The sequence below is a fragment of the Necator americanus genome, chromosome III (assembly GCF_031761385.1).
Source record: "Necator americanus strain Aroian chromosome III, whole genome shotgun sequence".
Lineage (NCBI taxonomy): Eukaryota > Metazoa > Nematoda > Chromadorea > Rhabditida > Ancylostomatidae > Necator > Necator americanus.
In genome coordinates, this window is record NC_087373.1 from 2,898,979 (window position 1) to 2,922,459 (window position 23,481).

A 23,481-nucleotide genomic window follows, 5' to 3' on the forward strand; every position below is an offset into this window, starting at 1 on the left:
TGCAAGAATACACCTCAAACTTGATCGTGGGCAACCAACAAGGGCGGTGGACGATGTCTGAAGAAGAAAGAAAAGATTATAAGAAAAGATCTGATGACCGATCTGTACGACCTAAAAGAGAAAAAATCAAAAGCAACTCAATCAGACCAGAAAGCGACATCCTTTCGAAGACGCGACGCACAAGCCCGGCCGTCCACGTGATGACGTCATCCCCTGCTGCAGGCACGTTCATCACGGGACCATTGGCGGCCGCACGGCGCGAAAAGTCATCCATTCAAACTTGCAGTTTATTTTCTCCTTAGATACGGGGGATCTGCGGATGCGTTTTGTATTGAGACTTCTGCTTCAGTTAATGGCATAAGGTAGGCGAAGGCGAGAGGAATCCCCCGCTACTTCTTATCCCTTATGTGAATGTATTCGTGTCTGGGATTTTCAGGATGACTTCTTTTTGTCATTCACTGCAAGAAGCACCATCTTCGATTATTCAGACAATGACAGATGAGTTTGAAGCGGTTTTGATGGAGCTTCGGGTATGTTTTTGTTCTGGCAACAATCTGACTGAGTTTTTTGATTTTCTCTACCGTAGAATAGGCCCTTCTCCTTCATTTTCCCTGTTTATTTAGTATTTGTAATGGATTAACACAGTGTACATGTGAAGCGGTATTGGTTTTCTGTTACTTCTAATATATTTCAATATCAGAGCTACTCGTTGGACACACTGGAGAGAAAATGTGAAAAAAGAAGTAACACATTTGCTACAGTGTGGGTTAATTTGTTTTTCTCGCTCATAAGTTCCAAAACAACCTTGTTTTTTCTTAGGCGTGGAGAAGCCAAGAAAACGTTTTGCCGCTTACAGGATATGCCAAAGAAGTACGAAGGTAAGGCTTTTTCAGATTAGCGATTCTTCAGACACTCGGCCCACTAATTCTCCATCTCATCGTATTTTGTTCATTTTCTCACGAAAAGAAAACATAAGTTGCAGACGGCATTGGTCGTACACACCCGACTTGTTTCATAGATAACATCTGCATTAGGGGCGAGAAAAGAGGCTCCTAAAGTTCTCGCAGACCTGAACAAGGAAATTCACCAACATAGGTTGAGGCGATAAGGGAACATATCCGGATTGTGTTTCATGAAAGCAATGTAGTGACTCGAGTCCTGTTCTACTCTTTCCCACTCCCTCGTCTTAATTTACCCAGCTATCTCAATCTCCATGTCATGGTCAGTCAATCGTGGTTTTTTAAGGCAATTTTTTTTCAGTGCCTATCAGCAAGATTCAGAGAAGTATTGACGAACTAAAAAACAGAAATAAAGCGGAGGATGAAGGTATTGATTTCCTATTCACCTTTCTTGCTTTCTTCTATCTTTTTCACTCTCTTACATGAGTGCAAAGTATATGGACTGGACTTTCAGTCGAAAATTTGTCCAGAAATTTCGTCAAAATTCTCTTTGTGATTGTAGAAAAGGACGCCTTGGTACGACGTTTGAGCGAATTTGACGAAGTGGAGCGCAAAAGAAAAGCTGAGGTAGAGAAATTACGAGAAAAGGATGAACTAATGGAAGCCGTCATTGAGTTGAATAACGAAAATATAGACCTCATAAACTCGGGTATGTTTGTTTTTTTATTCATGGAACCTTTGCAGTTGCCAGTTGCATTACTATTCTGATTATTGCTGATTCCTAAGATGAGTGGTCGTGATTTCTGGATATAGATACCCTAGCAATGGAATGGATTATTCATTTCTTCATGAACGAATTTCAGGATTTCCAATAATCCAGAGGATTGAAAAAAGATTTCCTTGTCCTCATCCGGTCTGAACTATCATTTGATCTCGCATATCTATAAGATCCTGATTCGATGCGTTTTGTTTTTACTGCGTTGTCATGTAAACAATTATTAAAGGTGTATAAAGCATGTTTGTCCGATTAATTCTTGTCTTATCACCAATATTTGATAAAGATATTGAGATTTCCATGGCTTCACAATTCTCTCCATTTGAAACGGGTCTTCAGTTGCGGATGGCAGGTTGTGTTCTTTTTTCACTTGTGGCTCCATTGGTGGATTTCTAAAATGTTTCCATTTCTTTGTTGATCGTAGTTGGTCTGACTGGAACACATAAGAATCATTTGGAGAACCATGCATAGCGTAAACTACGCATCAGTATGTAGATGAATCTGAGAATGTACTTGAAGTTCTCAAGGGGTTTACGTATAAGGTTTCGAGACTCTTTGCGTTGCAAAGGTTTGTGTGTAGTGACCGCGATCATGTAAGGGCATATCATGAATCATGGCAAAAAAAAAGCAGCATAGAGTACGATTTCGGCAAGACTTACCGTCGCGATAGTTCTAGACAAGAGTTATACTCTAGATCTTGTCGAATTCTCGCGACTGTCTGGATGTAATGGGTCTTGCTGTGCTCATACATAAATGGTATATACGAAGAAAATTGGAGTTTTGACGACAATAATTAATTATCTGGAGAAATTCAGAAACGAATCTCTCCCATTTAGGAATATACTTTCGTTAAATTTATCTTCCAAATTATTAACTTTGAGTAAGTTCCAAGTTCGACCTTCTTTGAATCTTGGCATCGTAGAGTTTGATTGTGTACTACTTTCTTAAGCTGAACCAAGATTTTTTATTAACTTTGAGGTAGAACACTACGTGCATTCCCATGGATCGAGTCAAAGTGTAAGTGAGGGGTGTACATTTACGAAGTGATGCGGTGCCGCTTGCGGATGCCTGAGAAGTTACAGTTGTATTTAATGGGTGGTCTCTAACCTGAGGCATTTGTAACTTGAGCGAGAGTTCCACTGTGCACACGTCTGTAAAAAAAAAAGTCCGTAAAAACACACAGTTTGGTCTGGAGAAGCACTCTACAGTAAAGTCAAACGAGATTAAAGATGGTGCAGTTGTGTAAGCGGCTGCGCTCGAAGCGGTGCGGCGAAGTGCAGCGGTTAGAATCTAGGGGACCTTTGCTGACCCTAGCCATCGCTATAGCCGCGATAGTCCCACCTTGATTCGACCGTGCCGCCTACGTAACTGCACCGTGCTTCATGTCTTTTTGACTCTACCACATTTTTTTTAGAACTCTTTTCTCTCTCCACAGCGGAAGTTTCGTTTCGTTTTGATTTCCTTTATAATCCTCTCATCCACTCAACATGAGATAATCCATGATGAGCAGCAATATGTGCATTCGACAAGAGAATGCGAGCATTTATTGAGACATATGATGGACTTTATTTGTAATTTGCCTCTAGCAATTTCTCATCTCCTCATCTTCTTTGATGAAGCTTCTAAAGATCCCTAAGATCAGCGATGGAGCAGCCGACATCTCATTCGGTACTAACCGTAGCTTACGTGCATAGTCGGCGGCGAATTTGTTCAACCGGGTGATGCGCCTTCGATTGGAGCGGCGGACAAGGAAGAGAGGTTATGTGTTAAACAGAGAAAGATTGTGTGTTATGGCAGAAGCATTGAGCACATCCGGTTTAACAGATTTGAACCAGACAGCCATCAGGGCTTGTAACCATGGTTGCGCTTCCCACTTTTGTTTGATTGCTTGCAACCGTTCATCTCCAGAAACATCCTATTTTTGTTGAAGCAGTTTGTGATTCGTTTTGATTTTGACTAGATATATTTCAGAATAACGAAACCATTCCGATCCTGTTCCACAATAGACTTGAAAACTATCAACCAACAGCTGTCGTCAACCTATGGAGACAATAATTAACACTGTAGTTAGTTTTTGAAGCATTATTTAATTGATTGATGTATTTATCATTGAATTCGTCTACGAAAAAAAAGACGTTTTGTGGGATTATCTAGATAATCAAGACCATTCGTCATTTGTTCAAGTAGTATCGCCAGTGTCAAACAAATCGCCCAGAAAAAAATTCAACTAGAAATTCAGATTTCGTAGTTCTGGTGTTTCGCTATTTATTTTAACAAACTGCATGCAGACTATGATTGAAGGTAAAGCAGGTATAGATCATGTGTGTGTGTTTGTTAACTATATATTTTCTTCCAATCTTGCTTTCTTCTGGTGAATCTGAGATATAGGACATTGACAGTTGTAAGATATACATTAAGTCAAGTAAGTCAAGATATATATAATCTATGCCTAATCGGTTCAATCGGGATAGTGACAGAAGCTTTTTCAGAAGGATAGTGACACCCAGGGACAAATCCAGAGATTATGTAGGATGATCCCATCACTTCGTTTTTTTTTCCGATCTAGAGAGATTCATAAGAAACGGTTCCGTCTGATAGGAACTGAGCGCTATTCTAATAATTATTACTAGTGTTTTCAAATATTCTAGTTTTCTTACTATATGAGCTGCGCATAACAATAGCATTTGTGCCACTGTGGACACTTATTATGTCTTAATTTCTGCAGAAACCTCGATAAAAATGAAAGCAACACATTTCATGAAATTGATAGTTACTCACGATAAATCAAAATTCCAGATACTAACGAGGAAACATATTTATGATCTTTTTTTGTGTGAAATAACGACTCACTAGGATGTTAAACATTATGTAAAAGAGGAGAAAATGACTCGATTAGGCTATAAGTGATACTAAACTAAAAATTGGAACAGCCGTCGATCTTGAACGGAAACTGCTAGAGAGGATTTTAGAAGACTGCAGAACCATACGTTTAGTGGAAATAATTATTAAAAACAGATCTTTTTTTTTTAAATTACAGACACAAACCACTCAACACAAAGAGCAGGAGGTCTCACCACTATTGTCTAACGGTGAAGTTCTCGACTGCTACATAGTTAGCTGTCTTATCAGCATTGGAGGATTCGGGCAGGTAAGACAAATGAACTACTGAATGAAGTGAAATGAAAGCATGCAGTATGTTATTGTTTTTATCGGAATCGCAACTTTCTTGCTAGTTTTGTGTATTTTTACTTGCAGAATTCAAAATTCATCAGTACATTTTAATGTAAATTAATGTAGTTATACGTGGACAATTCATAGATTAACATTAATGCATTACATCATCTAGTTTCGGATTAACATTAATGCAATATAATGTGTATGTAAAACTAGATGACGTCAAATTAACAAAACATTTCACTGTAAAGAGGAGGGAGATGTACTAGTCCTACGCTGGACTATAAATCTGAGAAAATTATGAAGAAAGATCATATTAATAGGAGAGAATAGGAAGTAGGGAATGTTAAGGAAAGTAATTCCACATGACATCCATGTTGTGTTGCTAGCAAAGCACGTTATATGGAGGTAGGAGGAGGAGGAGGAACCGGATATAAATGGCTGAAACCGAACGTTGAAGAGTCGTTTGTAAACACTACCATTTCTTCGAACAATGAGTTAGGGCCAGAGTTTCACTGGAGTAGTAATTTAGTTTAACTTGTTGTACCAATTCAATTTAACTAGGGTTATATAAGGATAAGCAAACAATCAATAATGTCACCTATGTGCACTGTGCATCTTTACAAGTTCGATGTTCTGAAAATTTATAGGTTTACACATGCTATCATCGTCTCACACATCAACGGGTTGCTATCAAGGTAGAATCAATAACAGCGAGTGTGAGTTCTTTTTTTGAAACACTCTTTACGTTTTATTTACATAATATACAAAAGAAGACGTAACGCAGAGTCCCATACTTTTGTTGTATCTGGTGATCGTAACTCGTTCATTGAAATTCGACTGACCGCAAGTATAATCGACTGCATCTGCGATCTAATGAATTGATGCTACGTTCAGATTCCTCTTTTGAAAGGTGAGGCCACGTGCCTGCACTCCCTGAACTGTCATCACAATCCTTACGGTGATGAGCCACGTGAACCAATTCTACGTTATCTTACATATGGCAGCACCGAGAGGCTGCGATATTTGGTAGGTTTTCTCTTTCATAGATGAAATTCCTTGAAATGGTTCAGCTAACTATTAGGTAATGGATCACTGCGGTGCTAATCTGCGAGAGCTGAAACGAGCTTCACCGAATAGCAAGTTCAGGTAATTATGAGTATTTCTTATTGTTTTAAGCCTGCCGCTTATCGAATCTAACCAGGAAGCACCTTTTTATTCCCAACAATGTTTCACAGCGATTTAGCCAACAACAGATATAGTTGGGTCAAAACGAAATGAAGCACGGACAGTTGCGTAAGCGGCTGTGCACTAAGCAATTCGCTTTTGAACGGTTGGCGAATCCTCGTCACTTGAGCTGCACCACATGAGCTTATTTTCTCATTACTTTCTTTTGAGGATTACTTTCTCATGAGGAGTGTGCGGCTCCTCCCTATCGCACCTTTTTACGCAATTGCACCGTGCTTCATGTCGTTTTGATCCTACTGTAACTTCTGCAATAGAGTAGGCAAGAAAAGTTTTCTTTTTCTACAAGTTTATTCAAGCATGACGACATCGCTATGGATTATGGAACGAATGTTGTCCGCCTTGCAGTTCATCCACTCCCACGGCTGGTTGCATAGGTACCAAACATTCTACTTTCTTCAATTCCTGTTTCAGGAAAGTACTTCATGGTTTCAGAGATATAAAACCGGCAAATTTTTGTATAGGAGAGAACGAAACGCGCAAATTGTACTTGATCGACTTCGGAATGTGCAGGAACTCATTTTAATTCATTTAAGAAAACTTGAAAGCAGCGATATTTATTTTCTTTAGGTATTTTATGAACATTGATGGGTCTTGTAAAAAGCGAAAGGCATCAAGCCCTTTTCACGGAACACTTCGATACGCTTCAATAAACACTCATAATAGACAAGTAAGATGTTTTTCTGATGAGTTCCCTATCCTGATCCTTTCGTTTATTTTAAAGGAAAAGAACAATACCTCCCGATTTTTCTCTACAGGATTTATGCCGGTGGGATGATTTATGGTCTGTGTATTATATTGCCATCGAAAATATGGCAGGGGCATTACCATGGCGATTCATTTCTGATAGAAAGAAGGTTGCTGAAATGAAGATCAATTGCGAATACAATACGCTTCAATATGGAGAGGTGAGATCTTTTGGAGTGCTTTTTTAAATAAAATATCTATTACCTCGTTACATTCCGGTTAGAACAAACTGATCTTTGAGCAATAGGGTAAGCGGCTGTTTTCAAGCGATTTCGAAGCGATTTCAAAGTCCTCGTAGATGACTGCGAACGTATCAGGAGCTTCTAGTAGTAGCGGGTTTAAGCCCAACGGCGGAGTTGAGTAGGAGGCGCGCCATGCATACCCTTACTGTAGTTCCTTCCGGAGCACAAGGGCACTCAACGAAATCGCGATTCTTGGAACGTACCGTAGTTTTGAAGTTTTTTTGCGATGAGGTTCTAATTTATCAGATTACTTTAGCGTCATACGCGTTCTTCATAATAGAGTTTCAATGAAACTTCAGATAACTTTCTTATTTAAGAATAAAACGAAAAAAGTATTTGAAACAATGCACAGTAGATTTGCATCGGCTGATAGCTTACTTTTAGGAATCGTCAATGCCACAACCTCTTAGGATGCTTGCCTATCATCTGTTTCAATCTTACCGCGACCGAGATTCAAGCTTTTATACGGCACCACCTTATGGCCGTATCATTCGTGAAGTGGTAAGTACTACACTTCCTTCCTAGTTATCCGGTCTTCTCGCAACTGAACACACGAACATAATTTAGGAATATGATTTGGATCTGAGACATTTCTACAAGAGTTCTCCACTCGATTGGGAAACGGAACAACAATCGACATGCCCCGTACGTGATTTATTGTTTAATAGTTCTCTTTAACGTATAAAATGCTCTATTCCACTAAGATGACCGAGGAGCACGGTGACTACGAAAGTGGATTGAAGAAAAATCTCATGCCAGTTGAGCAACCTCTATATGATTGCAATGGCGAGCAGTCATTTTACTGTTTCTAGAAGTGTTTGTTTGTTTAATTGTCGTAACTAAATGTAAAAGGAGCCTAAATCTAGAGGTACGATTTTGAGTTTATCTAAGAGTTTTTCCCGTGGGGAAGTATATTGAATGAACTGCTCTGTGTTATTGTCACCAAAACTTTGAGAACAACGGTTTAGCAAACCGTCATAACAGTTAATAATGAAAGTTTCTCGGGTGGATAACGGCTAGAACGTTAGTGATTTTAATTGTGTGTTTTCATAGTGTTTGTTATTTTTGTTTTTTTTCTTTTTTTTTTTGAATAGCAAAGTGCTATCCACCACATTCTGGTCATTGTTTTCGTAATAAAGCTGCTTGAATTTTGTTAATTATTTTTGTAGCTATCTCCTAATGTCAGCACACTGTCATATAAAGGGAAAAATTTGTTAAAAATGATCAGCCAAACTTCCACATATTTTATTTGTGTGAGTTTTATGCAGAACAAATACCCCATGCAAATTTTTCTCAAACTCAGCCGTAGAATCAGGAAATGCTTATTTTACATTCTTAACTGGCTTGTGTTTTCAATGTCGTTTGATTTTCCCCAACTTCCCGCGGATAAATATTTAGGAGTTCAAGTTAACCTTGTTATTGACTTCTTCATATGATCCAAAAAAAAGTTTACGACATCTGGGATTCCCTATGAATGTTAAACCAAGTGAGCATAGTTAGTCAGCATCTAGAACCATTCCATTTTTGAATTTCATGAAAGTAAGATTCAAATACGGTATAAATCAAGTAGTTTTAATTCCTTTTTTATGTTCTAATTTTATTTCCTACTTTTGTTAAGTTGGGTGTCGAATGAAATGATGCGAAATTAGCGCGTTTCGCCAGAGACTACGTTATTGGCATTTTTCAAAGGTTTCAGTGTGAAGGCCATATGTGGGGGTATAGCTCAGTGGTAGAGCGCTCCCTTAGCATGGGAGAGGGCTGGGGTTCAATTCCCCATACCTCCAGAAGTTTTGATTTTCCATGAAGTAATTCTTTTATGACAGTGACTATCTTTTATGTATGAAACATCGTATTTTCATGGATAATATGCCCTTAAATGTAAGTTTTTGTATGGGACTGCCTCCTATTGATGTACCATAAATTCTTTTTGTAAAAAAAGGGGGAAGGGGGTAAAGGTAAAAATTCTAGTCAAAATAATGGCAACATACATCGAACAAATGTCGTTTCAGTACAATCGACAATGTTTTTTTTTATTTCTCTGGACAACCACTGCACATCCATGTCAATCAAAATGGTGCGGTTGGCTATGAAATAGTTGGTATTTCATGTGCTTACCGCACACCCGTAAAGTCGGCGGCGAATGTGTTCAACCAGGTGACCACGATGTGGACTCGTGTCGACGAGACGCGTTGCGGTCAGTCGGCTGAACATATCCGAGGCTGTCTATATGTGCGTCAATGTTCATTACTCTACCAGTACCAGAAGACTGTAAACAGAATCATTAGCCGCGGTAGTGTCATATTATTGTTGGACAATGAATAACTGGGTATGAGAATTAACATGGTCGATATGCGGTTTATCAATTGATTTGAAATCAACAAATCAATATCAATCGTTAACAGATCGAACTATTAAATTCAATAGACGTAAGGTTCCAATTTCATCGCAGTTCTCCGATAAAAGACTAGTCTTAAGCTCTAGATGCACTATACGAACAATTTCCTAACAGGACAGTGATGATAGGCCGAGCATTACGGTATGATTCTCATCATTGAACTTTTTTTTTATTCGAATAGTTATCATTACGGTATGATTCTCGCTATTGAACGTTTGTTCATTCAAATTGTTACGTACATTGTTGTTAACATGTGATAGTCGACATTTAAATTTTCAATCTTTTTTCTCGACAAATCAAAAAAAAAATCTTCTAATTTCTCGAGACTAATTTATACCAGATCTGCACGCACGACGAGACATCATTCCACGGAAATTTTAGGCAATAGATCGTTCGATCGATTTTACCTTTTTGCAAAAAATGCATCAAGTATTGAAGGACTTTGAAATATAGGGCATTAGCAGGGGAATTAAATATAAAGTCAAACATTTTCATATTTTCTTTTCATTTTTTTTCCGTCATTACACAATTTCATTTTCAATTCCGTCGATAAGATTTGCAAAAAAAAGCCTGGTGGGAAGTGAATCTTATGTTAAAAGGAGATTTAATTGCATCTGGATCATAACCAAAAACAACTCTTCCGGACCGTCGCTACCTAATGCCTCGTATCCAAGGATTTCGGCGGCCGCTGTAAAGTACTCGAATTTTATGGAACTTTGATGAATTCCCTAGCTAGGGGGTACGGCTGAAGTCATTTGTCCGCATTTTGATCTACTCGTTATTACGTCCCTACGTGAACACATCTCGTATAAATTGGCATGTACACGAAGAATCCAGCGATTGAGGCTGGATTTGTTTGTTCATTCATACAAATGAATCTCCTGTCTTCCTCCAATAAAAAAAACCCGTCCTTCTGCTTTAGTACTAGCTAATCGTTCTTCTTTTCTCGTTCCTCTTCCTCATCATCGTCACCGAACATCAATTCAGCCAGATACCTATAAAGCGGGGTATATATCCGAATTGAGTGTATTTATTGTAGTTTTACTATTATTGTCATTAGGATTTTATATTATGATATATCGTTAATGGTTTTATGTTAATACAATGATTTAATTCATATTATTATATAGTATTATTAGCATTATATTATTATAGTTGTTATACTTATTTATTCCATATTATTATATATTGTGATTAGTATTATATTACTACAGTTATTATAGTTATTTATTTTATATTATAATACAGTACTATAAATAGTATATTGTTATAGTTATTTGTTTTATATTATTATATAGTATAATCAGTGTTATATTATTATTGTTATTATAGTTATTATATATAGTTTATTGTAGTTATTATAGTCATTATATAGTGTATTATAGTCATTATAGTTTATTATAGTTATATTATTATTGATATTATATTATTAGCTATATTATTGATTTTATACTCGGCACCGTGTGCTCAACCGCTCGACCACGAACCGCCTTGGATTGAGGCGCGGCCGAGAAAGGGGGAGTGCTGTGCTGCGGGAGACCCGTCGCGTCCACCCGGTTGAACACAGGCACATATTATTCGTTAGATTTTTGATCTTTTTTCTTTTCTTTTCTTTTTTTTCTAACCACAAAATCAGAAGAGTTTGAAAGCGCAGATTTTCTTTGAAAAACTTACCATCCAATTAAAGGACTTAGCCAATAAACCATCAAATGCCCGACATGGGTTAATCCTTCGCAATTAAAGGTACATGCCCATGCGACCAACGGATTCGCGTACATTCCTGTGTAATTGATGCCTAAAAAGACTCTATTTATTCAATGGACGTGAAATTAACTTTTATGGATTCGTAGATTAGTAAAGGTAACAGTAAAACTACAAATACTCCTCTTTCACGGCGCGCTCACCTAAGGCACAAAGAAACCCGCTGAAAATACAGGAGGCAACACTGGATGTCCATGAATCCTCGAAATAATCGCTACTGTACTTCTCAAAAGCTTTTCCTGCAGGAGATCATTGTGAAAATCATGGAAATAATGTTATGCTGGAAGTTTCTTGAAATTATACCTATGAATGTTGCACCACCTTCGATAAGGCAACCAGTAGTGACCGCTATCTGAAACGGAATCAAATGAACTAGTAAAAAAAAAAACTTTCTTTTAAAGTACTGTTAAAAAGTAGTATAAAATAATTTAAAGTAGTATAAAATTCTATTTCTTTTAAAGCAGTATAAGGTAATGCAAAGAAAACAAGAAAAAAACAGAAAAACAAGAAGAAACAAAGTGAAATGAGAAAGCGCAGATAATTGCGCACAAGTCTTGCTTTGACTACTGTATTTCTTTCATTATCCAATAAGAATTTGAAAAATTCCATGAAATCGTCTCAATCGGCTCCCATAGAGGGTTTTAACGAAAACGTTTCGAAATAAAGAACTATGCAATTCTAAGATTTTAGAGAAAAATATTAGTGGGTTCAACTTATTTCTGGATGCAAAAGAGTTTATCCCTTTCCCCTCCCCCAGAAGATTTCACATATTTTTTCAAAGTAATCAAAACTGGAGCTCATAATAAATTTTGAAGTAAATAATTGAGTATAGATTTATGTGTTGTGCGTGTAGATGTCATTTTCACTCTTTAAGTTCAGCTGAGATGGGAATTCAGCAATAAAATAAAGAAAGTAAAACTCTCTGGATTCTGACTTCACTCAAAATACAGCCACGTCTCAGATCCTTAACTTTTTTCCTCATGGAGCACTCATCCACGTCCTCTCTCCTTCGGGGAACTGTGAATGGGGTCCGAGGTGGAAGCAGCATAGAAATGAGCTTGTCTAGATATTGAATGATTTTGACTATCACGTGGATGTGCTCTGTGGATTAGGAGACGTAAATAATAGGGATCTACGGACATTACATAGAGGAAGTCCCAAGTTCGACCTTTTTTTTTGAATCTTGGCATCTGCAACTTTAATTGTACTTCTTTTTGAGCAGAACCAAGATTGTTATTGATCTTTATTCTGGCTAACGTTTCGGCGTCGTCGACTTCTTCAGAGCCTGGAAAATCAAACACACGTGTAATCTACTCTCTCAAACGCCTCGTCATCCCAAAAGGTATGATTTAGGAAACGGATTATTCAAAGACAACGTCAGAAAATTACATAAATTATATGGATGACATTATTTATTATTTTACATTTAAACATGTGTTATTAATTTTCTTGACGAAATACAGGATAAATTGAGAATGCATACAGGAGTGATTCTCTCCAAAATCCTTCAGGTTTGATTTTAAGATCCAGTTCACCAGCTACTCCTATGATGTGTTCTCCAATACCTTTGACTAATTTTACTGCAAGGTCCCATATTCACATGCTAAAAAAAAAACGAAACCTTTTGAAATTGGATCAGCCTTCTCAATATACCCTGTGGTTCGTCAAAAAAAAGGGAAAAATAGAAGAATAATAGTAGAAGTAGAAGTAGAGTAGTAATAGAATAATAATAGAATAATGCTTCATATTCTGTATCATACCGTTAAATCCGCTGTGCAATGCTCTGCAGCAAGAAGTTCGGAATGAACTGGATGAATGCCAAGCTTCCAGAATGATCTGGCCAGGAAGTATGACAAGTAAGCGGCTGCCATTTGTGTCACAAAAACGGCAACCGCTCGTCGTACTGCTTTTGAACGTCGATAGCATGAAGTAACCTGGATTAAGTACACGTTTATCAGTAGTACCTACATCAGGTTCAAGTGAAAGTTTCCAGAAAATTCCGAACAGTCCCTGAAGATAGGGACGGACGAAATGTGGCGCGGAATACGCGCAAGTTCGTCGCGACTTTTTCAAAACTTCATTATGACGTGATGGTGAAAAATTGCAACAATTTGCGCCAATTTCCTATCTAAACTCACAATGGGACATGGATTCGCCACGGCATCCCTCTGATAGTAGCAGTTAGCGAGTTCGATAATAGTGATCTCCACGAATACACCGAATAACCCGTACGTGTCCAACACAGTGTTGACATCGAACATTGGAGTGCATATTTGAAGAGTTCCAACGAACTAAACACGCAACTCTGTCTATAGTCGGCGCAGAATATGTTCATGCAAGTGACCGCGACGCGCCTTCGATCGACGCCAGAGTGGGGCGCGCGTTGCAAGGCACGTTGCGTCGCGTTCACTCGGTTGAACATGCATCTTCCAGAATTTTTTCCATATTGAACGCTTACCTCCAAAAGTAACTCTGTGGATAATCGTTTTGGTAGTAGACGTACGATTATATAGCGTAACAATTCACAAATGGCAAAAACAAAAGCATAAAACACTAGCGATGCTACCCACACCCGCATTCCTAAAAGGAAAGCAAAAAAAATACAGGTATTGAGAAATAAATAAATAATGAAGGAAATATAGCTATAAATACAGGTAGTCACAGTCACAAATTAATTGCTGACGGCGGAGAAAACAAAATTCGCTGCCATGATACGTGCCGTTCTAGTCAAGTTAATTTTCGAGTCGAATTACGAGAAGTTATTTTACGTAGAGAACCGTAAGGAGATGGTAAGAGAATTCCCGTTGATACGATAGATTTCTAATCACACAGAGATGAATTTGCGCTATCAGCGGTCGACTTATTCACAACGACACAACTAGCCGGCAAAAATAAGGGATATCCATGGCAGTAGCTAATAAAGTTATAGAAATGCAATTTTTTTTTTTGCAAAAAAAGAGATCTACGCAAGAGAAACGGTCTCCGATAATGTTTTCCCTTATGAGCTGTAAATGTGGAGCAGATTAGGCAGCGGTTCAGGATCATGACAAAAAAAAGGTGGTACTCAACCTGAAAAAAAAAACTGGAAAAAAAGAAGAGGTCAACAAGTTGAAAAACGGAATTTTTCCGCTGGAAAATTGCCTGAAGAAGAACTATTCGATAGATTTATCTATTCGCAAATAATCTTCTAATAATCCTCGAAACCGTATAGCTTCAAATCTTTCAAATCGATTTTTTTTCAGATTGTAATAACTAGAAATTCTTGTAAGTTTCGCCCTAAAACAGTGAAATCACGATTGAAAAAGATTGAAAAATTGCAATATCTGGATCAATGTCAAAAATTAGGTGAATTTTTCGGGCATCTGTGTATCTCTGGGGTCTAATTGAGTTCTGTAGTTATATCTCTGAGAAAAAGAGTGCTACAATCGATGTGAATGCAAAATTTTCCTCATTTAGTGAAGAAGAACGGAAAAGTTGAGAAAAGAAAAGAGGAAGAGAAAAGAAAGAAACAACGATAAACGTTCGTACATCTTCTAAACACGAAATTGATATAATTCCTATATGCTCTGTATCCAAATACCCTCAAAAATGCTGCACGATAGGATCGTTCATCCATCCATGAAAAATGTGGTCACGAAACCTTTTTGTGTTTTCGGAGGGGTTTGCGATTATTTTCTGTTGGAAATTTTCTGACGCAAACCGCCCGAGACTCGAGGACAAGAAACACTGCCTGGTAAATAGTGATGAGCAATGGTTGAAGAGTAAGTTAAACATCCAATCGATATAAGTTAAGAGGAACACCCTCACTTATTGCAAAAACGAGCAAATCAAACAAAGTAAAATACTTAACGAGGGTAAAGTACTTAGAAAATGAAAGTAAATTATGTTGATTTTTCTATATAAAGAATTGTGGAGTATTTCGTAGAGAACTGTGCCTGTGGATGTTTTTTTTTAAATTTTTACCATTTTTCTCACATTCAATCCGTGCCAAGATTGAAACAACGAATATATTTGTTCGTAAATTAAAAATAAAAAAATAGCGTTCAGCTTGCCGCCGCATTTTCCCATGTTCTTTTTCCAGAAAAAGAAAACCGAAAAAATCCCCGTTTTTCGAGAAAGAAAATGTTCTAGTAAATTTTTCTTTTCTTTTTTTTTAGAATTTTCTGTAGATTTCGCCAAAATTTAAAAGTATTTTTTTGAAATTTTCAAAACTTTTTTACTTTCTCTACTTCTACTTTCTTTTTCTTTACATTTCAACTTTACCTAGTAAAGTTCAAGCATAATCTGTCTATAGTTTAGCGAAAATTCTCATTTTATTTTCATTTTCCACTTTCATTTTTTTTCATTTTATTAATTTCAACAAAAATTTAGGTAACTAATATTTCTTTCTTGAATCATTTTTTCCATGACGTAGCAAGAAACAACTTTTCCTGTCTTTAGAGAAGAAACAAAACATATTTCTAAGGGAAAAAATTAAGAAAACAATTTTTAAAGAACAAAAAAAAAATACGTTGCTCAGCCGGGCGTTTCTGACGTAACTGCGCTTATCAATTGACTAGTGGGCAAGGGCAATGCTGTGGAGAAGTAGTTTCGTGCAGCCGTCCGGAAATTTCACGAGGAACAGGCGCATTGCGGAACAAGAACTACCATCGCAACTATTTTTCGATGGAATCAAACTACCAGACGGGGTGAGACCAGACAAGATTATTTATCAAAATAACAAGGATATGGTTGACTCCAGAGAGCAAATGACCCTAGCGAGCTGATCTGGAGCTTTCAATTGGAAGATCTCGTTCGTTTCGTGAAGCAATCGTGATGATCAGAGGTGATACGGATGAAATCCATGCCGCACACATTACAACGTGATCAGCAGAAAGAGTAAATAGAACACGCATGTGGCAAGGCGACATTCCCGTTGACTCTCAGACATGTGCATTTACCTTGAAGCAGTGAGCATCGAGCAGAAATTGACGCGTCATCGAAAGCGTAATAGAACAAAAAAAACTTTATTGCAAGATTTCTACAGTACTCTAAATTTTACACTATTATTTATACATAATTTTATATTTAATTAATTTTAATTTCATACATATTTACCTTGAAGAAGTGAATAATATACGTATTAAAGGCGAAAGAATAAAAAAACTTTATTGCAAGATTTCTACAGTACTCTAAATTTTTACACCATTATTTATACACTAATTTTATATTTAATTTTAATTTTATACACATTTACCTTGAAGAAGTGAGCAGCGGCCAGGAATTGACGTGTCATCAAAAGCGTAATAGAACAAAAGAAACTTTATTGCTATTTATTTATTTTTTATTTATTTATCTTATTATTTATATATTTGTTATTATATTATTATATTATATGTTACTTTTATATTATTTATTTTTATTTATATTTATTTTATACTTGTATTATTTTTTTTATTTATAAACTAATTACATAGTTATTCTAGACACCGTATAGGTACGTTCAAGCTCGTAACCGCTATGCGCCATCGATTAGGACAAGGCAGTGGGAAGAGAGAGAGAGCGCGCGCGTATTTGCGTCAGAGGGCTCGCTGTGGCAGACCCATTGCGCGTTCACCCGGTTGAACATAATTGGTGCCGACTATAAACACTCTTTCCACGAGAATTCTCCTGAACTACAATAAAATTATTAGCTTTCTCTTGGATTAGGGACGAAAAATTCGCATTATGAAGCATTTTCACATTCGACTTCAATTTAGAAAAATTATACAACTTAATTCCTCTGATTCTTCCTAACTACAATAAAATTGTTGTTTTCACGTTGGAAATCAGACAAATTCCTATGCATGTTCACAACTTTTTTTCTCGATACAAAAAAATTCTGTCAGCGCTTCTAGGAAATATTGTTGTTGAATTCGTTCCGGGTACCATGCAAGATCATCGTTTTTTTCAATTAATGTTATGTTTTTCTTTTGTCTCTTGCGAAATGTGGTTTATTTTCGCGTGAAATTGTCATTATATCCCCTATCATGCGTTTATCATGCAGTAAATTCAACGACTCCGTCATTAACCGTGCCAACTGTTCTAAAAACTTCCTGTTTCTCTGTGTGAGCTTTGAACACCCGCATATTTCAGCTATGTTTATCGCATCGGTGCTGCTTTGCTCTTCACACTGCGTCATTAATCAAATTGTCACTTTATGTAACTGTGAAAAGAGTTTCCACAAGAAATCAGGATTATTTTCAAGTTCCTTGGTTCTAGCGTTAATTCTTAAGGATTCCCATCTAAATTATCCACATAGAAAATTGAAATTGATCCAAACCGTTCGGAAGTAAATAAAGGGTGACAGACAATCCGATCAGAACGCTTTCATTTATAGTTACGCGACGCAGTTCACGTTGCATATGACCGTGGCATGAGCGGGTGTAGCGCAGTCGGTAAGAGGTTCCGCTGTCTGCACGATCGATCGGAGGTTCGAATCCGCCCTAGTGCTCACCAAATGTTTCATCCCTCCGGGTCGATAAATTGGTAGCAGACTTGTCTGGGAGGGTAAAAACAATGACTTGATCATCGGCTAGCCCTCGCTAGTCAGTGTATAGGCCAGTTACATGTTCGTAAACCTCAAACGATTCCGAATCGAGGTGAATCGTGGTGGCGCAGGTCCCAAGCGGATTGATTAACGCCAGAAACTTTATCACTTTATCTCTATGACCGTGTCATGAGCGTCATTATGCCGAAATGATTGGCTTTTGAACTGAAGAAAAAGCTAGGATTGGTTCCCACCACGAAGATATTACCTGTAGATCCATCGATCACACTATGATGCACAGTGAGGATGTCGCTAGTTTTTAGTGACTTCTAATTTCTCGGCTTTTCAGTGTTTCAGCAATTTTATTATGTTCTTTCCAGAGAATTAGCAGATAAAGAAATGTTGGTTAGCAATCCATCCAACCAGGAATGTTGAAAAGCTTTTCAGTGATTATGTCGGTCCCAAATAGGTTTGATCGGTTGACCGCTGCGTGTCTGCATTCCTTTCCTGGGTAAAATTATTTTTTTGGGTGGGGGGTACCGAAACATGCTCCTATCGAACTGTACTCGACCTGCACTTAAAGGTAGAAAAAAACGTCCATGGAGCGCAAAAAACCCTGTGCACAGTCAGATGCTGATTCTGGAGACGACATATCTCAGGACATTTTCGGTTACGTTTCCCAGTAATTCTATTTGGAGAGTTTGATGAAGTCAAAACATCACTAATTCCAACTCTACTTTCCTTTTTTTCTCTTAGTAGGTTTAGAGTCCATGTCATGGATCTTTCAAGGCTAATGCTTAGGTTTTAGGTAAACGACTAACTCAGTTGTTCACATCGAGTGATGATCTGTCAGCTGATGAATCGTAGCTTTGTCAAATGCTTATCAAACGTTTCAAAATTGTCAAATGGTAAAAGCATCTGACAGTTAAGAACAGTTTTTGCGCCCCATGGACGTTTTCGCGCTCCAAATGCAAGAAGAGTACAGTTCAATAGGAGCATGGTTGAGTGCATCCTTCGTTCCAACTACTCTTTATCCCCTTTCTTCTTCTCTGCCCCAATCTTGAGCTTAACGTGCTCTGGTTGACTTGGTTGACGATCCGCTGCCGATCATGGCGACTACGGACTTCTGTTGTTCTTCGAGTGTCCTTATTCATTTCTTTCAAATTTTTACTGCTCAACATGCCGCAACAAACAACAACACTCCAGAAGAAATATTTACAACGCTTCTGTTCTGTACTGATTGCAACACAAGTTGTGTAAAGTGCAGAACGCTAAATCATCATTGTAATCCTATCCAACTTCTTCTTTCTCCTCGATCCTCTTCATTCTTTTCTTCTTCTTTAAATAACCAGTCAATTCAATTGAAGTTTACGACGTACCCCAGAAAGAATATTATGTTCAAACGAATATTATATTCAATAAATATTCAAACGCTAGCTCTATAATCGTACAGTAGGGTCAAAACGACACGGTGCAGTTGCGTACGCGGCTGCGGCGGAGCGTAGCGATTCGAATCTCTGAGGGACAGTCGTAAACGGCAACGAAGAATGAAGAATAGTACTAGCAAGGATCCTCTCTCTCTCGATCCTAACCGCTACGATCCAGCGCTTCAATCATCCGCCGTTTATGCAGCTCCACCATGCTTCATATCGTTTCGACCTTGCTATATTTATAGCGATTTTTCGTGGAAGCAACTTTGCGACAAAAACTTGGCGGATGGTGTTACGATTTATGCGTGTGATTTCGTGCTGTAATCCAGCTGTGTCCTGATATTCGGTGAAGGTACTATTTCTAGAGAAAGTCAGATTTGACCACTGATATAGCTGTAATGCATCTAAATGTTTCGTTTTGTTGCTATTCTCTAAGCAAAACGATCTTTTTATCTCACAGAACTACATCAGAAGGCAGTAAAGTATTTCTTCTTTACAATGTATCGGTAACAAACGACTCACTCACACTGAAGTGTCATGTAACTGGAACTTGAGCAGTACCTGTGGAGTTTAAGCCGTGTTCAATGTCATAAGTATGATTAAGGATGAGTATATGGAAAGAAATAGAAATAGAAAGCATTTGTGTCCTCTGTTTATAGATCCATATAGAAATCCTCGAATTTTGTGATCACTATGATCGCAGTCTTGGCGTAAATCCCACAGCGCAGATAGATTCCAGACCTCAGAATTCCTCGTTATTTTTCAGATGAGAAGTCAGTGAGTCTACTAACTGAAAACTAATGAGAACCAATAAATTTGGTCCCACACTTTACAGCCAGAAAGTGATTACAATGCGAGTACACAGGACCTCACCCTCGAAATTTTAGAAACTTTTGTCGTCCAATTCCTAGGAAACCTTCAGGGATTCGTAAGAAAGCCGAATATCTGCATTGTACGCTGACAACTTTCCAGCCTTTTTGAGTTCACAGTATTCGTCTTTTAGTTAACCATGCTCTTTCTCAACACTTCTTCTAATTTTTTTAAAGATAGTCATCTATTTAATCTTTTTAACTTTAATTTCTCATCAAGGAACATTCTAAACACAAAAAAAAAATAACTGACCGTTGAGAATCTTAGTCTTTATTAGTTTGATGCAGTATTCCAAAAAGAAAAAAGAAAACAATAACATTTCTTCCTATAAACTATGAAACAACTATACAAGTAAAATCAACATCAATCAAAAAGTCCATCGGTTTTACTTTTATCTACGATTTTCTTATGGGATCCATCACAGAACGGTCTGAAGGTAATATGGATAATGACGAATATGATTCGAAATGAAACGTGCAGAGAAACGTCAGTTTGCTTACCGATTGTTTGTTTGTTTACAATCGCACAGCCAAACAGTAATGTCTTCATCAGGAATGAATCGCACTGGTTTCAATTTCAAATTTGGTACTAGGATAGAGTTGTGGGATCCGTCGCAAAGAGGCTGAAAAGTACACCAATCACAACATTGTAATGGATTTTTATGGTAAAGTGTGAACCTTTAAAAAGGCGCCTTATGAGATTTTTACGTATCGTGATAGATTGAACTAAGATAGGTCAAATCTTACTGCGAATTGCTTGAAAGTATTGACTGGCTCAGAGAATAACTGTTAAAGAGAAACAAAGAACACTTTGAACAGGAATTTTTGCTTCACTGCTTGAATTCGCAAATAAATAAATAAAGGGATAAAAGAATCAAGTCACTGGCGTATCAATCCACTTGGGATGTGCTAACGCGTTTTACTGGAATTCGTAATCGTTGAGGTTTTGGCACGCGTTTTGGCCTATACAGTGACTTGCGGCGGCCAGCCGGTGATCAAGTCAGTGTTTTTATCCTCCCAGCCAAGTTTGGTACCAGTTTATCGACGCCGGAGGGAGGAAAGGCTTGGTTTGCACTAGGGACGTTTCGAACCCTCGACCGTGTGGCTAAAACGGACCTCTAACCGACTGCGCCATATCCGCCCCTATAAATAAATTTAAGTATACTTTTGACCGAACGTAACAAAATAATCGAGGAACTATAACGTCTGGTGCAACACAATAGCACAGTCAAATGGGGAATGGGTAGTACTTGAAATTTTAAGCTATGGGTCGTCGACTTCAAAGGAGGTTCGCTGGTCAACAAAAAGGTAAGTTACGAAGAGAGGTCAGCACTTCGTTTCTTTCGGATCCTTTTCAAAGCAAGGTACTTACACGAATTATCACCCAGGTTTATACTAGAAAGAAATGAATCATCAATCAATCACTGAATCAAAGCTCATGAATCAGGAACGGTTCTAGTGCAGGGGGTAAGAGGTTCGAGTGTAACTGAATGATCTACGGTTCAAAACCGCCCTAGTGCCAACCAACCAGATCTTTGATTTTTCCGTCGTCGGTAAATTAGTACCGGAACTGTCTGGGAGCATAAAAACACAAACTGAACCATCGGCCCGCCCCGCATGTCATTACATAGACTTTCGATTTGAAATTCGTAAACCTCAAACGATTTAGAATTGAAGTCGAACGCTTATGCGCACCCTCACCGTGAATTTTACCCACTCTCTTCAGGACGCTACGACAATAGAGAGAGTATAATATAATAGTTAAAGAATTACGATCTTTCCAAAACTCCTATGTCAACGGCTTCTTCTACAGTGGAAAAAAGTTTAAAAAGAGTGGAAATAGAAAAAAATAATACTAACTTGCTTTTACGATATGCCTAGTTAACTTTTTTATGGTATCGATTATGAGCTCACCTGATTTCCGCTGTACCCACATGAACACCATGCGTATACTTTGTCCTTTTTCATGTGAACCTGTACAATAAAAAGATATATAATCCTTGACACATGAAAACTTAAACGAAAAGACTGAAGAAAGGTGACCCACCTTAACAGGTAATCTGGAATGGATTTTACCTTTTCCTGGTAAAAGGTGGTTAACGCCCTGAAGCCCATACGGTTCACTAGGCTTCTTGTTTTGAAGCTTAAATAGAAACACTTTACGGTTAATGTAGTTATGCAGAACTTGAAACCAAATCTAGAAAGCAAAGAAAACAACATTGCTCATCGTTCTGCCATCAATTATTTAAAAAAAAAAGATAGAATGTAAGAACAATAGAATAAAAAACAGAATGAATGACAGATAGGAGGAAAAAGAACTGGAGAGTACCTACCAAATGATACTTTAAAGTGTCCGGTTCGGTCCCGACGAAGTGAAGTCCTTTCCGATAGAGTCGGTTCGGGCCAAAACCAGTCTTCTGACTAAAATTAACAACAGAGAGCGCCGTGCGAGCCCATCCGCTCTGTCGTACCATCCTTTCCCTTCCAGAAGCACTCCTTTTCCAGTGCCTTTCTGAAAGTACTAAACAGTTCGAGAAACGAGTAGAGGAAAGATATATTTGAGCATTAGACCGTATAAATATCACTATATATTACATTATACATCTTGGAGGCCACTCAGTTCGGCTTTTATTTCTGGAAATAAATAATTAAATCAGTCGGAGCCCTAAGATCAAAGCATTAGTCTTAGAGGATTTATGACATGTAAGCTAAAGTAACTAAGAGAAAAACGGAAGATAGAGCTGCCTTCTACAACATTTTCCAGGAAATTCGTTCACATCGAGGTAGAGAATCTATTTCGAAGACAATCTGCGTCACTCTTTTTGACATTAGCTCAACAATCAAACACTGCCGGAAGGGAATTCGAATGAATTCCACCTTATACATTTTACACATACAACTACATTTAGGTAAACTGTCGTTGGGGGGAGGACTCAATGGCGCTCTTATTTCCCGAAGCTCTAACTTGCTTTTTTTCTCTTAGTAGCTCAAGTTTACATGTCATAGATCCTCTAAGACTAATGCTTACGCCTTAGGACCCGACTGATTTGATTATTTACTTTGAGAAATAAGGGCTCCACTAAGTGCCCCTCTCCCCCAAAGACACTTTACCCCTACATTTTCCACTTATACTACTATAATTGAATTAGATAAGAGAGATTTAGAAAATAGATGGAACCTAGACCGACTGTGGGATAGATCAGCTTCCATGTCGTTGACCAATTCCTACGTCGATTCCGAAAAAGCAGGTGTAATTGCGACTTATCTCTCGTTTTGTCGTTTTAAAAACTGCACTCACCAGTGCCGGATGGTGGCAGCGGTCTCGTCTAATCCGTGTGAAATTTGCTTCTTCCTCATGCATTCCAGATTTCCATTTTGTCCATTCTCCATTATTTTTGGTTCATGCCATTCTTCTTCTCTTGGTCCGTTAAACTTT

General features: G+C 37.9%; 3 protein-coding genes across 7 annotated transcripts; 1 reads left to right on the plus strand and 2 right to left on the minus strand.

The window, feature by feature from the left end:
* Positions 1 to 93: 93 nt before the first annotated feature.
* On the plus strand, positions 94 to 7,894 carry RB195_008440 (uncharacterized protein; the record flags this gene model as incomplete). Of its 3 annotated transcripts, XM_064194938.1 has the most annotated exons (17): positions 438 to 530; positions 701 to 762; positions 820 to 878; positions 1,261 to 1,326; positions 1,462 to 1,608; positions 1,763 to 1,812; positions 4,712 to 4,822; positions 5,499 to 5,567; positions 5,746 to 5,877; positions 5,933 to 5,997; positions 6,393 to 6,470; positions 6,529 to 6,600; positions 6,664 to 6,763; positions 6,852 to 7,001; positions 7,467 to 7,583; positions 7,650 to 7,727; positions 7,787 to 7,894. In XM_064194938.1, 17 exons carry the CDS (start codon positions 438 to 440, stop codon positions 7,892 to 7,894), a joined length of 1,557 nt encoding a protein of 518 aa, XP_064046084.1. The 3 variants fall into 3 exon arrangements, with proteins under 3 accessions (XP_064046083.1, XP_064046084.1, XP_064046085.1); XM_064194940.1 differs by lacking the exons at positions 438 to 530; positions 701 to 762; positions 820 to 878; ... (1 more) ...; positions 1,462 to 1,608; positions 1,763 to 1,812 and adding an exon at positions 3,717 to 3,740 and having other exon boundaries at positions 6,529 to 6,579; XM_064194939.1 differs by lacking the exons at positions 4,712 to 4,822; positions 5,499 to 5,567; positions 5,746 to 5,877; ... (6 more) ...; positions 7,650 to 7,727; positions 7,787 to 7,894 and adding exons at positions 94 to 197; positions 303 to 362 and having other exon boundaries at positions 437 to 530; positions 1,763 to 1,818.
* Positions 7,895 to 10,405: 2,511 nt separating this feature from the next.
* On the minus strand, positions 10,406 to 13,816 carry RB195_008441 (uncharacterized protein; the record flags this gene model as incomplete). Its single annotated transcript, XM_013440209.2, has 7 exons — positions 10,406 to 10,472; positions 11,152 to 11,272; positions 11,382 to 11,477; positions 11,542 to 11,590; positions 12,999 to 13,172; positions 13,377 to 13,529; positions 13,697 to 13,816. 7 exons carry the CDS (start codon positions 13,814 to 13,816, stop codon positions 10,406 to 10,408), a joined length of 780 nt encoding a protein of 259 aa, XP_013295663.2.
* Positions 13,817 to 20,409: 6,593 nt separating this feature from the next.
* RB195_008442 (uncharacterized protein) lies at positions 20,410 to 23,255 on the minus strand (the record flags this gene model as incomplete). Of its 3 annotated transcripts, XM_064194942.1 has the most annotated exons (7): positions 20,410 to 20,476; positions 20,547 to 20,668; positions 21,960 to 22,019; positions 22,093 to 22,188; positions 22,379 to 22,466; positions 22,517 to 22,557; positions 22,641 to 22,649. In XM_064194942.1, 7 exons carry the CDS (start codon positions 22,647 to 22,649, stop codon positions 20,410 to 20,412), a joined length of 483 nt encoding a protein of 160 aa, XP_064046087.1. The 3 variants fall into 3 exon arrangements, with proteins under 3 accessions (XP_064046087.1, XP_064046086.1, XP_013295665.2); XM_064194941.1 differs by lacking the exon at positions 22,641 to 22,649 and adding an exon at positions 23,234 to 23,255 and having other exon boundaries at positions 22,379 to 22,557; XM_013440211.2 differs by lacking the exon at positions 22,641 to 22,649 and having other exon boundaries at positions 22,379 to 22,519.
* Positions 23,256 to 23,481: the final 226 nt, after the last annotated feature.